A 14259-nucleotide genomic window follows, 5' to 3' on the forward strand; every position below is an offset into this window, starting at 1 on the left:
AGGCCATGTGCTCATTTAGCTGTGGTTACATGCACACGTTCAAATTTGAGACTCAGTTTATCTGTTTACATGGGATATGATTTAATAGGGTCTGAAGTTTAAAATGCACTGCAACATCAACTCAGAAGTTAGCTAAACAGAATACATTGTTTACAAGATTCAACTTTTATTTTTTTCAGGTTTGGATTAGCCTCAGAAACCAATTGGAATTTGTATTGGTTTGGATCTACTTATTCTGATAGTGGTGATTATATTGAGCATTTTTAATTTCAGTTAAGGCCTTTAAACTGAATATTATAGGAACTTTTGGCTATACTATATAAAATGTTTCTGCTACTATGCAAAACATCTAGATTTACCAGAACTTGAATACCTGGGCTACACCCTGAAAAGGTTGCCATTCTATCACAGGCCTGACACATGGAGACAAACAATCATTAACACTCACGGTCACACTGCAATTGACCTGCATGTCTATGAACAATTGGTGGAAGCAGGAATGCCCAGAGATAAGCCATGCATGCACAACACCAACAATCAAACTCCAACCAAAAACACCCATCCAGAATCAGAATCAGAATCAGAATCAGAATTCTTTTTATTGCCTTGTATATTTTCACATACAGGAAATTGCCTTGGTGTGGTTGGTGCACTTTACAAACAACAATATAAAAACAACAGTATAGAGCAATATAAACATCAATATAAAAAACAACAATATCGAAAAAATAATATATACAGTAAATGTGTTGTGTTCGGTTTTAAGGTGCAAAGATTGGTGGTAGTGCCAATAATGTAGTGTTATAAATTATGTGCGAGGGTGGGGGGGGGGGGGGGGTCAGCAGAGTCAGTGTGATGGGGGGGGCTTGTTTGTGAGCCCCACTGCCATGGGGAAAAAACTGTTCAGGTGACGCGAGGTTTTAGTCCTGACGGCCCGGAACCTTTTCCCAGATGGAAGTCTCTGGAACAGGTGGTGACCGGGATGGGAAGGATCAGCGATGATCTTGCCTGCTCTCTTTCTGGTCCTGGAGTGGAACAGGTCTAGGAGAGCCGGCAGGTCACAGCCGATGACCTTCTCAGCTGACCGAATGATCCGCTGCAGTCTGCCCTTGTCCTTGGCAGTGGAGGCAGCGAACCAAACGGTGATGGATGAGGTGAGGATGGACTCAATGATGGCTGTGTAGAACTCAACCATCACTTTCCGCGGCATGCTGAATTTCCTCAGTTGCCGCAGGAAGAACATCCTCTGCTGGGCCTTCTTGGTGATGGAGGTGATGTTCTCCGTCCACCTCAGGTCCTGTGCTATGATCGTCCCCAGGAATCTGAATGACTCCACTGTTTTAACTGGGGAGTCGCACATGGTGAGGGGGGCGGTTTGGGCTGGGCTCCTCCTGAAGTCTGCCACCATCTCTACAGTTTTTGAAGCGTTCAGCTCCAGGTGGTTCTGGCTGCACCAGGAAGCCAGGCTGTTAACTTCCTCTCTGTAGAAGTCAAACCCAGAAGCTTCTTGCTTTGAGGAAAGACTGCTGGCTCCTTGCTAGTCACAAATCCATGTGGCTCAGGTTGCCTCAGGGTCACGTTAAGATTGACCTTGGCAAAAAGGTGTGGACATGATCAGAAAATCCTATAGTCGTTATAGGTGTGGACATTTCTCGATTCTTATATGCATTGCCATGCAGACGGGGACGACTTTGCATCGATGCATTGACTGAATATAATCAATTCATGTTTTCTGCTACGTTCATTGTTTTAGCGATGTCGGGCTCCTGCATAATTATAACCAGCACTGCTTCAGGAAGCTCATTAAAGGTCCAATAGTCCTGTGTCAGAGTCTCTGTCGCAGTCTCTTTTGGGGTCTGCTTCCTCCTCACTCTCTGACCTGTGCTCACTTTACACAGTCACAATAAACAACTAACCCACTATCTCTGATCACAAGTTATTAAGGCACGTACAGGATTGATGTTTACTGACTGTGAGCGCCACGTAGCGAGCAGTAAAATGTTGATGAGTCATTTTTCAGGATGTTTAAATGCAGTCTCACAAACTTTGGAGCGAATCCAACAAACATTAAGTTACTTCATGTACTGATCAGTTCCCGATGACTTCTGATGAGTGTTGGTGTTTATTCTTAAAGTGAGAGTAGGTCAGCAGGACAGTTGAGGAGGACACAGGAAACTTAAGCTCGGTACAAACCAACAGTCTGATCATTGAGCATCTGTGGACCAGATAGAAACTCTGTATTTTCACTGTTTGTTTCCGCTGTTCTTAAACAAAGTATCTTACTGGCTACTTTACGTTAAAGTGAGTTGGGGCGGAGCCTGTGTATGTGCAAGAGTATGCGGTAAACACACACACACACATTTTCTCTTGCTCCAGCCCTGACTCTCTCTGGAGTGAACGGCGTTCACATTAATCATATGTAAACTGATTTGTTCACTTAGCGTTTACAAACAAGACATAAAGTTAAATTGAATCGACTACCGCCTCTTGACAGCTGGGGGCGGGAGGTGGTAAAAGAGGTGGCTGCAGATGCAGTTTGATTGAAATTTCCCTCAGGAATTCACATTACGCTGCTCTTGCCAAAGTGCCGCCCTACAGACAATTGCCTAGTTTGCATATATGGACGCGCCGTCAGTGGGTATATGCTGATAAAAAAAATTGGTACTACATAGGCTCTGTTATATGTGGCCACACTTGGTGATAGCTGTCTTATATTAATAATTACTCACATTTACAGCTGTAACAAAAAAAATGCAGATGTTTTATCTTAATAATTTTTTTGTCTACACAATCTTCCGGATGAATAGTGTCTTTCACACAGGTAACAATCATTCAGGTCAACACACCCACATGTGTAGCTCTGATCCTCCTCCTGTTTCTCCCTGTGGCACTAATCCCCCCTCATACAGCAGCGCATCATCGCTGCTGGAGTGGAAATCCCCTCCGCTGCCATTGAAAGGCTGTGAGGGCGGAGAGAGTCCAGACCTCTGCACAGGCTCCGGGCTGAGGAGAGGATGTAGCGCTCAGAGAGAGAAAAGGATCATAGAGAAGGGCCGCTGGTGCATGTTGTTTAAATGGGAAATCTGTTGGGCAGCTGGCGTTTCAAGGAGCCGAGCAACGTGGAGGAATGCGACTCGACGTGGGGGTCGGGCTCCGACAGCGACGAGCCGGCGGCGGAGGATGACAGCGGCATCTCCGACTCCGTCGGCCCGGGGGAGAGCGACCGTGCCGCCGCAGAGCCCGGAGACACGTCCCCGCAGGTACAGCGGAGCTTCTGTAGGATGCATGTGCTGCGTGGAGAGGAGAGGGGCCCGGTCACATGTGCCCCCGTCAGTCACAACACTGAGCAGGCCAGGACACGGAGAGGACAACCGATATCTGTCCTGGTAGTGGACAGCGGGCTTACATCCCCAAATACCTCAATTTACGTTTCAGGAGAGAATATGCACACATGCTTGGTCAACTCTCCGGGGGGGTTGAGATAGAATGACTGAAATAATCCTTCTGCCACTAACTTTATCAATGTACAAGAAGCAGCTCGCGGTGAGTAGACTTTGTTAATTGCTGCTTTATTCAGGGTATTTCTTCAAAGAGGTAAAAAAACAAAAAACCTTTACACATTAATAAAATAGCTGCTCTGCAAACATGGCATCATACACAATACAGTACATATACTGTGTACGTAATGTTGTTGGTTAATTAAGGTACTATGTTTTATATATATATACTACATAAATAAGATGGTACAGTGTCTGCCTGCTGGTTGATGGAGGAAATAAGACATTATGTTTATGCGTGACTCTAAATTCTGAACCCTGTGAACTGAATGATGAGAAGAGTTGAGAGTTGAGTAGAGAAATCCACGCTGTGGAGCATATTAAAAACCACCAGGGCTCTTCTTTTTCTGTGAATCACTTTTTACTAAATTATTTCACACTGTTGAAATCAAAAGTATAACTTTTTTTATTTGCCATGATTACAACCAGAAATTGCTTTTATAATGCAGTTCTTATTAGCTCACAAAATAAAAGCCTCAAATATGGCTGTAGAATGACTAAAATTAAGATACTTAATATACTATATGGCATAAGGTAATTTGTGAATTTAATTAGTTTTACCATTTATTGTTATAGTCCACAGGCTGTCCACAGTATTTAGTTATATATAGGATGATTAACCAGGATAAGTTCCAGTGTAACACAGTGAGCCTTTTTACCTGTGGACTTTAGCATGACCCGGATTTTATTCAGGAATCAACTCTAGCATCCTTTTGTAGTAATTGCACAGCAGTGCTGATGTGAATCGTCTTCCTCTGCCAGAGAGAAATGGATGATGACAGACTTCAAGCTCAAAAGCAGAGTCAGTGCTTTTACTTCGGCTGAATGCCAGCTACACTGCATCTGTTCAAACAGGCGTTGTTTGTTTTTCCGAAAAACATTGCACTATATTTCTCTACTTTCTTCTTTCTGTCCCTTTTCTTTCCCGTCTTATTTGGATTTCTTATCTTGTTCTGTTTTGCTTTCTTCTTCTCTCAGCTGACTGACTCCCCAGAGTCTCTTCCAAAGATGAAGAGGAGTTTCTATGCTGCCAGGGACCTCTACAAATACCGCCACAGCTACCCGGTACACACACACGTGCATGCACGCATGCAGCACACATACACATGCAATGTGGACAACCCTTAAGATTTCATAGATCTCACTGTGCACTTTTGTTTAGAACTTCAAAAGATCAAGGCAACCCAACGAGTATCGTAACCTGCGCTTCTACCTGAACAAGATCCCTCTAGTGCCTGATGGTGGGTTTTACACTCACTCTCTCTCTCTCTCTCTCTCTCTCTCTCTCTCTCTCTCTCTCTCTCCCTCTCTCTCTCTCTCTCTCTCTCCGTCTCTCTCTCTCTCTCTCTCTTTATGCATGCACACCTCCTGCCACTGTAGGGAGAAGACATGTTGACTTTGGGTTTAGTCTGGCTTGTTCGGCGAAAGGTCATGTTTGATTGGGAAACAGTATCAAATTAGTAAACTGATCCAATGTTATAATGTTTGTCTCTCTTTCTATCTACCTCTCTATCTCTCAAACACATACACACACAAACACACACACCCACACTCACACACAATAAAATAGGCTTGGCGGCTGATTATCTCTGTCTCTTCTCAGGTATCTACATAGAGGAGATTCTGTCCAAGTGGAGAGGTGACTATGATAAACTGGAGCACAATCACACCTACATTCAGTGGTGAGTACTTTGATTGCAGTGTGATTGCATCAACTGACTTTTGTTTATCACATTAAGTAAGGGAGATGTTAAAACCCCTTTTTTTCGGTCTAGTTGTCAAGTAGAAGTTAGCAGAAATAAAGTGAGAATGTTAGACTGCCTGTACAATATGTGAAAAGCCCAAGTTATCCCTCTGAGTTAATGAGTCCTAAGTACACTAATGACATCTAAAAAATGTGCTACAACTTAAGTTATCAAACAAAAGTCAATCGTATTAAGTTTCTTTCTCAGCCTGGCCCTAGGTTCAGGTCTGCTGCTGCCTGTGTCTCCATAGACATTTTCTACCAAGTGGACAAAGACAACCTGATGTAGTGGAATGATTTATTACATTGCACGAAAATGTCCCGAAAGTAGCTGCACTCGGTTTCAAAGTCTCACTTTCATCACAATGAGAGGCTTTAAGGGTGAGAACCGATGTGTGGAACTAACCATCTCCGCTACAGTAAACATCGGCTTTTGTGGTTCCTGGTTGTTGGAATATGATACAAACTTTCCCGAAGCCAAAAAATAGCCAGTCAGAGATGCTAACATTGCTGTAATCTTTGATAGCATCCTGTTGCGAAGCCTGAACAAACCTTTACCATGTTGATAAAACGTATTCCTTTTTTGTGTTGCAGGCTGTTTCCATTAAGAGAACAAGGGCTCAACTTCTACGCACATGAACTGACTCAGGACGAGATCAAAGTAAGACACACACACAGGAACACATAATAAACATATATACATGCAGAGTCTACAGACTTTGTCATTGTTGTTGTCTGTCCTGCCTGTCTGATTTGTTTTGTACTTCATCATTGCATAAGTGCTTAGCTTAGTTGAGTGACTGTAGCCTCCATTAGAAAAAAGCAGTTACCCAGCTCCCTCATAAGGGACATACACAGACTCTTCAAAGCAAACCTCTGGGGATGCTCGTTGCAATTTAGCTGCTAATTGAGTGCAAATGTGTCTCTGAGCAAATTTAGATGCAATTTGGGTGAAACATTTAGACATTTATACAGATTTTATGTTCTCCCGTTCCACATAATTATCATCCCATCACTTAAATGCTCACCAGGCAAAAAGATGGAACACTACCTGTCTGTTGGTTTCTGATGTTCTGTGTTGACTCATGTCAGGAATTCCAAAGCACTCGTGAAGCTAAGCGGAGGTTCCTGGCGGCCTATTCCCTGATGTTGGACTTCTATGGCGTCAAACTGCTGGATAAGAGCGGAAACGTCGCCCGGGCTCCAAACTGGCAGGAGCGTTTCCAGCACCTTAATGAGTGAGCATACACACACATCGACCCATTGTGCAGCAGCTTCGGGGTGCGCAACTGCAGCCAGAATTTGTGCAAAATAATCGCTCGGTTGGCGATCGCTGCTTTTGTGTTCCTCAGCAGGGCAATTGTTCTAAATCCCACGCAACTTAATTGCCCTTCTATCAGCAGCCAAATGTGAAACGGCATGGTGTGTTTCAGCAAACAGACGGTTAAATGGTCATTTGAAGGGGGATTCCTGATGGTTTCCATTCCTTGAGAGAACTCTTGCGTTGCCAAACAACCACCTGAGTGTTAGATGTTATGAGTTGCTCCTTGTTCAGTGGGTTTTTCTCCTTCAACTTGGCAAAGTCTCCAGCTATTACCGTAGCTCCTCAAGTCACAAACCTCCTCTACTTCGTAGCTTGTAATTCCAATTGTTTCCATTATCCAAACCAGATGAAAAACAACAGATACCTCACACAATAAAACAGCTGCTCAATACAGTATAAATCCCTTGTCTGGCTTTTAATCATCTGGGGCACTGTGGTTTCTGGGTTTCAACTATCAGACAGAAGCTTTTCTAAAAAAAAATTAAAGTTGTGCATGGTCAAACACTGTTGACTGCAGCACAATGAATTGGTGCAGCCTTTTAGTCCTTTTTCAAAATTCTTCCTAATTTCTTCAGGTTCATTTGAATATATTTCAGCAAAAATATTTTTTTTAGAAATGTCTTAACATGTTGTGTCATTTCAAACATAACAAACAGCTCAAATATGAAGACTCCGTTCACACCTGCCATTCTTTGGTGTCTCCAGGTTCCATATAGAGAACCGATGAAGATCTGATCACTCTTGTCCTCTTCCAATAATGCTTCTCCTGTTCTGATCTTTACAGGTCTCAGCACAACTACCTGCGGATCACTCGCATCCTGAAGTCCCTTGGTGAACTGGGCTATGAGGCCTTTAAGGCTCCACTGGTTCGCCTCTTTCTGGAGGAGTCGCTGTGCCACAACACCCTTCCAAACATGCAGCACAGCGTCCTGGAGTACTACGTCTACACAATCCGCCTCCCGGCCACCCGCAGGCGCCTGCTTCGCTATGCCCGCCAGCACTACAAGCCTGCCCATGCCTTCCTCTGGGGTCCGCCACCTAAAAGGCAACGGGGAGGGGTTGGTACCGGAGGTAGCATGGGTGCTGGGAATAGTGGAATCCGAGCACCAGCCCCAACACCCGAGCCACAGAGAAAAGATGAGGACAGCGCCTCCTCCACCTCTACGAGAAGTGGGATTATTGTGTCTTCCAATGATGCTGTGATGTGCCAGGACCTGGCTGGAGCAGGCCTCAAGAGCTACACAGGACTCGGGTCTAATATGGCCAGACTGGAGGGGGCGCTAATGTTGGCGGGAGCAAGAGGAGGGAGGAACGAGTATAATGAAGTTGTTCCTTAGTCTGGATAAGAGTTTGAATGCTATCAGGTTTTTAAAGCAGAAAAAACTGCAGTTTTTAAAATCAACCAATTCAATACAAAGGACGTAGAACTTTATTAATAGCAGGTCCTGTTAGACTCTGAAAGCCAGGGTCAGGACAGTAATACACATTAGTAGTTACATCTAGGAATCTAATAAACATGTTGTTCTATTCAGTTAAAGGGCTACCATAAACTATGATATAACTTTATTGCAGATTATTCAGTTTAGCTCTACTAGGGATTATAATGTGGGGCAGGGGGCTTTGGGGAGGTGAAGCTAAGGTATCTCACATTGGACCAAATCCCAAATCATCTGAGCCAGGAGAGATCCAAACGTGTAGTTCAAGGTGTTTCCTCATTTGGGCCGTGGACTAGGTACCAGTGAGAAAGAACATTGCCTTATTTATTGTTGTATTTCATAACTGTGGCAGGTGTGAATTGTGGATTCAACAGCATCACAGAACCAAAGGCACCTGCTGATTGAGATGTTGATGGTTCTGGAAAACAGTCCTGCGTACTCATCAGTGTAGCTGGAGTTCCACTGAGCCACAAGCTGGACTGAGCTCCCTTTATACAGGCATTGTAAAGTGAAAATTAGAAAGTGAAGATAGAGATTATTTCCCTTTTTTCTTTCTAATTCTGACATTTAAAAGTGACATTAGGGGCAGACAGGAGGAAGAGGACTGGCTAAAAGGGCGGGGGTGACTTAGACTCTCATAGCAATACCTGGAAACCATATTTATTGAGATTTACTTGAATTCTTGTAATAATAATATCAACACAATATTTATCTTCTTTACAGTTTCACTGTCTACAACTTGAGGGGAGATGCTTCCTCTGAAAATTGAACAGAGTTGTTTTTGGTATGAAGAGTTAAGAGAAAAGTGGCTTTTTAGTGACGTCAAAAATATCCTCTCAACTGGGATTGGTACAGCACAATTCACGAGGGTCACATGATGGCTCAGTTGTTCATTGGGTCTTCTTAGCAAAAGTGAATGCAGTCTAATACAACAGTCCTGTACGGATGTTCCAGCGTTGTTGTAGCTGAACATCTTTGTAAATATGGCCTGTGGTGCTGTTCAAGGTCACTGCATTATGTCTGGTGGTGTTTCCTTTTATTTTTTCCAGCCCTTTCAAATCCATGAGGGAAGGCTCAAAAACAGAAACACCTCTCTGTGTAATGCAATAAAGTTCAATATCATCCTCAAACTGCAGCCTTCAAAATGAGCATTTAGTTGAAAAGGCCTCTTAAACACACATTCACTTTTTTCTTGTTGTATTAGACTGAAATATAATATAAATAAGTCAGGTGGATCCTATAATCTTTGACCAAGTGTAGTTTACTACATTTGGTCAAAGAAAATTAAGACTTTGTTTGAAGAGGACGGGAGCAGTGTAGTTTCTGTTAAACAATGTAGGTAACTGACACAGGGAAGTGTCTCTGTTTCACCACTAGTCTCACTGCTCAAAGAACATCATGTTACACTTTAATAACTCTTTAATGACTGCTTTGCTACACAGATTTGTTGCAGTATTATAATGACAGACAATTTTAATATAATGTTAAACCTAAAATGCTTCAGGACCTTTTATTTCTCAGATGGCTTTGTGTCACGATAATAATCATAATTCAGCACAATTTGCTATTCTCCTCTGTTTTGTATTAGGAACACAAACAGGATTAGCCTATAGAATAACAGGGCATGCAATAAATCAGGTTGCATTTTATGAAGGCTTTGAACAAGCGTACACAAGAATAGACTGTAAATATTTCATTATTAATTAGGAAATATAATTCAAGTGTCAAAGTAAAACTGGTATTCGATATTTCAAATTAAAGAGATAGCTGTACTGTGGTTTTATGGCTAACTTACTGACATTTTTAACATCCATGATAAGTGGGTGTGGTTTGTCACCTAAAAGTCTTCTACACGTAACTGAAGAGGGGATATTTACTGTGGGGTGTTGGTGAAGTTGATGTATCAGAGCAGGTGAAGTGTTGTGCGATGCACTCTTTTGACAATCTATGTCTTCCGGTAGAAAGTGTTACAGGTTTTTAATAATCGTTGATCTGCATACTGTATATATATATATGATCTACGAATAGCCAGGAACCTGCTGCTCCATTAACACAAGCGATTGTTCTCATATTGTGTCATTTTGCAATAATTTGGCTAAAGGACTTTTAAAATCAGACATCCATATTATACATTCATAGTGTTGAACTAAACAAAACATACAGTGGTAGGTGGCAGTATAGATTATTTATACAAATGTATCCATTTAGATTACAAAAAATACCCAACAAGAGACTCTGATGAGTGTACAGGAGCCTTAAAGTATGTAGAACATTTTTTTCTATTTGAACTTTCTGCTGACGAATATCATGCCATCACCCCCATCATATCAGAAGTGGACAGCGTCACTCTTCGCTGGTGTTAGGGACTATAAAAGGATAATATGAGGGCAGGGTCACTCCGATTCACTTCTGATGAGCGCGAACAAGAAGGGGAATAAAACATTTGCTGCTTGTAGTGAGGCTGATCGCAGTGTGGCTTTGATATTCGCTTCACATTTGCGCGACCGTGCCCTTATTCTGAAGTTCAACCAATGTCGTTGGATTCCAGTGAAACACTAGGCACCTGGGGTCCTGGTTGAAGGAGATAGATATCAGTGAAATCGAAAGCCATGTGTGTTGAAAGACAGTGATGGTGCATATGATCGGGACTATAACGCTTCTTCCTGACTTTTTCAGCTGTTCTTCCTGTAGGTTCATGCCTTGTGTTTCAGGGCCTCTACAACGCTCCCTTAGCGAAGTGTATCTGTTATAATTGTAAAACAAAATAACTTTTCAGGTGAAGTGTGCAAAGACATGGGCTCAAATATCTGAATTTTAGTATCCCGTATGTGTACATATAGATGTATGAATGTGTGTGTCTGATATTCTTAAGTGCCTCTTTTGTATTTTTTACGTTTATCTGTATGTTGATGTCTTTCCCAGCTGATTTCCTGTACGTCCTGTTTTTTGGACAGCATTTTGATAATTATTACATTATTGTCTTCATTCTGGTCATATACAGTGCAGTATGAGTAGATTCATGTGCAGTCCGAGCAAGAATAGTTAACAATATATAATACTTGAGATTGTTTGTATCTGGCTTATTAATAAAATGTGATGGTTCCATAGAAGGCTGTACTCTATGTTTGCTGATCACACAATCTGACACAATCAACTCAAATAAAACAGCGGATGTGGACTAAGAATGAGTGGATAGAGTGTAAAGAAAGCCAACACTAGCACTGTGCATCACATGCAGTTTTTCCGAAGATGAGCTTGTCAGGTGCGGGGCTCCTTTGAGAGTAGGAATAATCTCATTGGTCGAGATAAACGTCAGCGTTTGGCTGAGCAGTGATCAGCGTTAAATAAGCTCAGAGCAGAGGATTAAATATGCAAAGGGATTCACAGTAAAATACTGAACATAGCTACGATTATCTGACGTCATACGCTCTAATCGGACTGGAACTTATTAATATCCACATAGATGCATACAAACACGATAATATGGCAGACAAAAGAAAGAAAAAAGCAAACGGTAGGTAACTGGCGTACTGTTGGAGGCTTAATAAAAATTAGTATTGACATTCAGAAAAGAGCACGTACTTGATCCTCAAACAAACATACAACTGGACCATGTTGGACTGTCACTACATATTTTACCCTGAACCGAGGATACTTGAGATAAAGATTAGGATTTCCACTTGTAAAATAAATACGGTTGTAATTGGATGAGCATGTACATTATGTGATATATAGGTATAAATGCTGAAGATTACGAGGGGAAACTAGGGCTACGTTTTTGCCCTGATGGGCCCGAGCACACGTGTTTTGAAGCCTGTTGCTGTTAGTGGAGAGAGCGATCAATGTCCAAGCGCATTGCATACGTTTTGCGCGCTGCGGCAAGGATAAACTCTAAACTTCCTGCGTCTGTCATGCACCGCTGGACCATGCTCACTAATCCCGCATTACGGACCGACACATCAAGTTAGACCCCAGGTTTAGCTCCTTTAGCAGTAAGTGGTGCTACCGCTATCACTATATTTAATTACATTACATTTCATTTAGCTGAGACTTTTATCCAAAGCGACTTACAATAAGTGCATTCAACCCGGAGGGTACAAACCAAGAACAACAAGAAATTAATTTTTTATTTTTTTTGTTCAAGGTATTGTCAGGACTGGAAGAATGGCAGACGTGAACCCAAAAGCCAACGACAATGAGGCAGAGTGGGAATAAGCAAAGCTCGTGGTTTATTGGAATGTAGCAAAGGTCAGATACCAGGCAGTCAGTCCGATGCAAACAAATTCAATAAGGAGCAGTCCAGAGATAATCCAGGGTAGACAGAGCAGGGGTCAGGAGCCAGGTAGTCAGTCCGAAGCAAACAAAACCGACAAGGGGCAGGCAGAAGAGGAGTCCAGGGAAAAAGCAGACAGGTCACGGTGGAGATCAGGCAGGAAAGGAATCACGAACACACTAAACGATCTGGCAGAGGACAAGGGGAACAAGCATGCAGATATATAGGGGAGACTAATGAGAAGATGGAAGACAGGTGCGTCTGTGAGTGGAGCCGGTGAAGGGATCAGAGGAATGAGGAAGGTGCAGAGCAGGAGGGGAGTGGCAGAGTTCTGAAAAGACAAGAGAATTAGTAAACAAAACTTAACAGACAAACTGAAAACATTAATAAGACGGTGAATTTGTGACAGGTATAGTCGGAAGAGGTATGTTTTTAGTTTGCTGCGGAAGATGTGTAAACTTTCTGATGTCTGGATGTCGATGGAGAGCTCATTCCACCATTTAGAAGTGTCGAGCCCGGTCCCATCCGGACCGGACAGCGTCGTGTTCGTTGATTCGAGGTTCAGATGGGAAAGGCCATGATTATACAAATTCAATGTTCAAAAGTTTCACAGTAACAAGTTTATTGTTTAAGAACAATACTTACAGAGAGTCTCTGGGGTTCAACAGGTCACGTCACTAAGTTCAATGGATCATGTCGAGAAGAAACGCGCACACTCATCCTAAATCCACAGTATTTATAAAGACACAGGGTGCAGCACAGAGGCGGTTCGTTTTCTTTGAGGGAATTCAGTTATTGGCCAGATGTATACTGTTTCCTCAAAGTGCAGTTTTTTGTAAGCACATCACTTGTAAGGGAAAATTCAACTGACCAGGTGTCCCACTACTGTGGCCTTGTCTAACAGATTAGACAAAGAGGAGGATTTCATATCTTTTTCTTACCACGTTTCATGAAGCACCTCTTTGTATTAATTCTGGCATGTCCTCTCTCTTTCCTGAGAACCTGTGCTTGTTGTGTAAACTCTGCAGAGCCTACCATTACAAAGACTCAATGGCAACTCCAGTCTGAGAATTTCATTATTTCAAATCTCAAGATGAATTTCCATCGCACACTTTCTCCGAATTGTATTTTGCAGTCTGATTGACACTCAGATTGACACCTGCTCATGTGCCTGGTTACCAGTCAGTTGCTAACAGCTAGTTTCCTGTTTTGTCTCTTTCTGTTGTCGTGCTCTGGGCCTGACCCTGCGTCTGAGTCAAAAAGATAGACATCATTCAAAGAAAAGAAACAGTTGTAGCATAAGCTTATTACAAAGTATTGTCACCTGTCTGGATCGCAGTTTGTTTGAGGAACCAAGTCTCATAAACATATTTTTTAGTTACACAGGTAACAGTGACAGTTTATACTTTGTTTTGTGCATTATTGATTATTTAGACTATACAGCTAATATTTATTCACAGGATATAGGTAAAATATAGTCACAAGATACAGAGAAACATAGATATCTCAACAGAAGCCAGAACAGCAATGAGTGTTTAGCTCGCAGTGAAGGAGCAACAAGCCGTTTGTCCGAAGCACAACTGAGTGAATGGGCTGGGGTGTAACGTTTGACCATGTCCTGGATGTAGACTGAACCTGATCCCTTCACAGCATGTTACGCAAGTACTAGTGTTTTGAACTGGATGTTGGCAGCCACTGTTAACCAGTGAAGGGAGCGGAGGAGCGGAGTAGTGTGAGTGAATTTAGATTGGTTCAAAACCAGTCGAGCTTCTGCAATCTGAATGAGCTGCAAAGGTCGGATGGCAGTAGCAGGTAGACCTGCCAGGAGGGAGATACAGTAGTCTAGGCATGAGATGACCAGAGCCTGGGCCAGAACCTGCACTGCCCTCTGAGTGAGAAGGGGACATACTCTCCTGATGTTGTAC

At 42.5% G+C, this 14259-nt stretch overlaps 1 protein-coding gene across 1 annotated transcript; it reads left to right on the plus strand.

Moving 5' to 3' along the window:
* Nucleotides 1-2998: 2998 nt before the first annotated feature.
* On the plus strand, nt 2999-11226 carry ogfrl1 (opioid growth factor receptor-like 1). Its single transcript, XM_062401575.1, has 7 exons — nt 2999-3260; nt 4536-4622; nt 4720-4798; nt 5161-5239; nt 5896-5962; nt 6394-6539; nt 7410-11226. Exons 1-7 carry the CDS (start codon nt 3075-3077, stop codon nt 7960-7962), a joined length of 1197 nt encoding a protein of 398 aa, XP_062257559.1. The 5' UTR covers nt 2999-3074; the 3' UTR covers nt 7963-11226.
* Nucleotides 11227-14259: the final 3033 nt, after the last annotated feature.

The sequence above is a fragment of the Platichthys flesus genome, chromosome 12 (assembly GCF_949316205.1).
Source record: "Platichthys flesus chromosome 12, fPlaFle2.1, whole genome shotgun sequence".
NCBI classification, from domain to species: Eukaryota; Metazoa; Chordata; class Actinopteri; order Pleuronectiformes; family Pleuronectidae; genus Platichthys; species Platichthys flesus.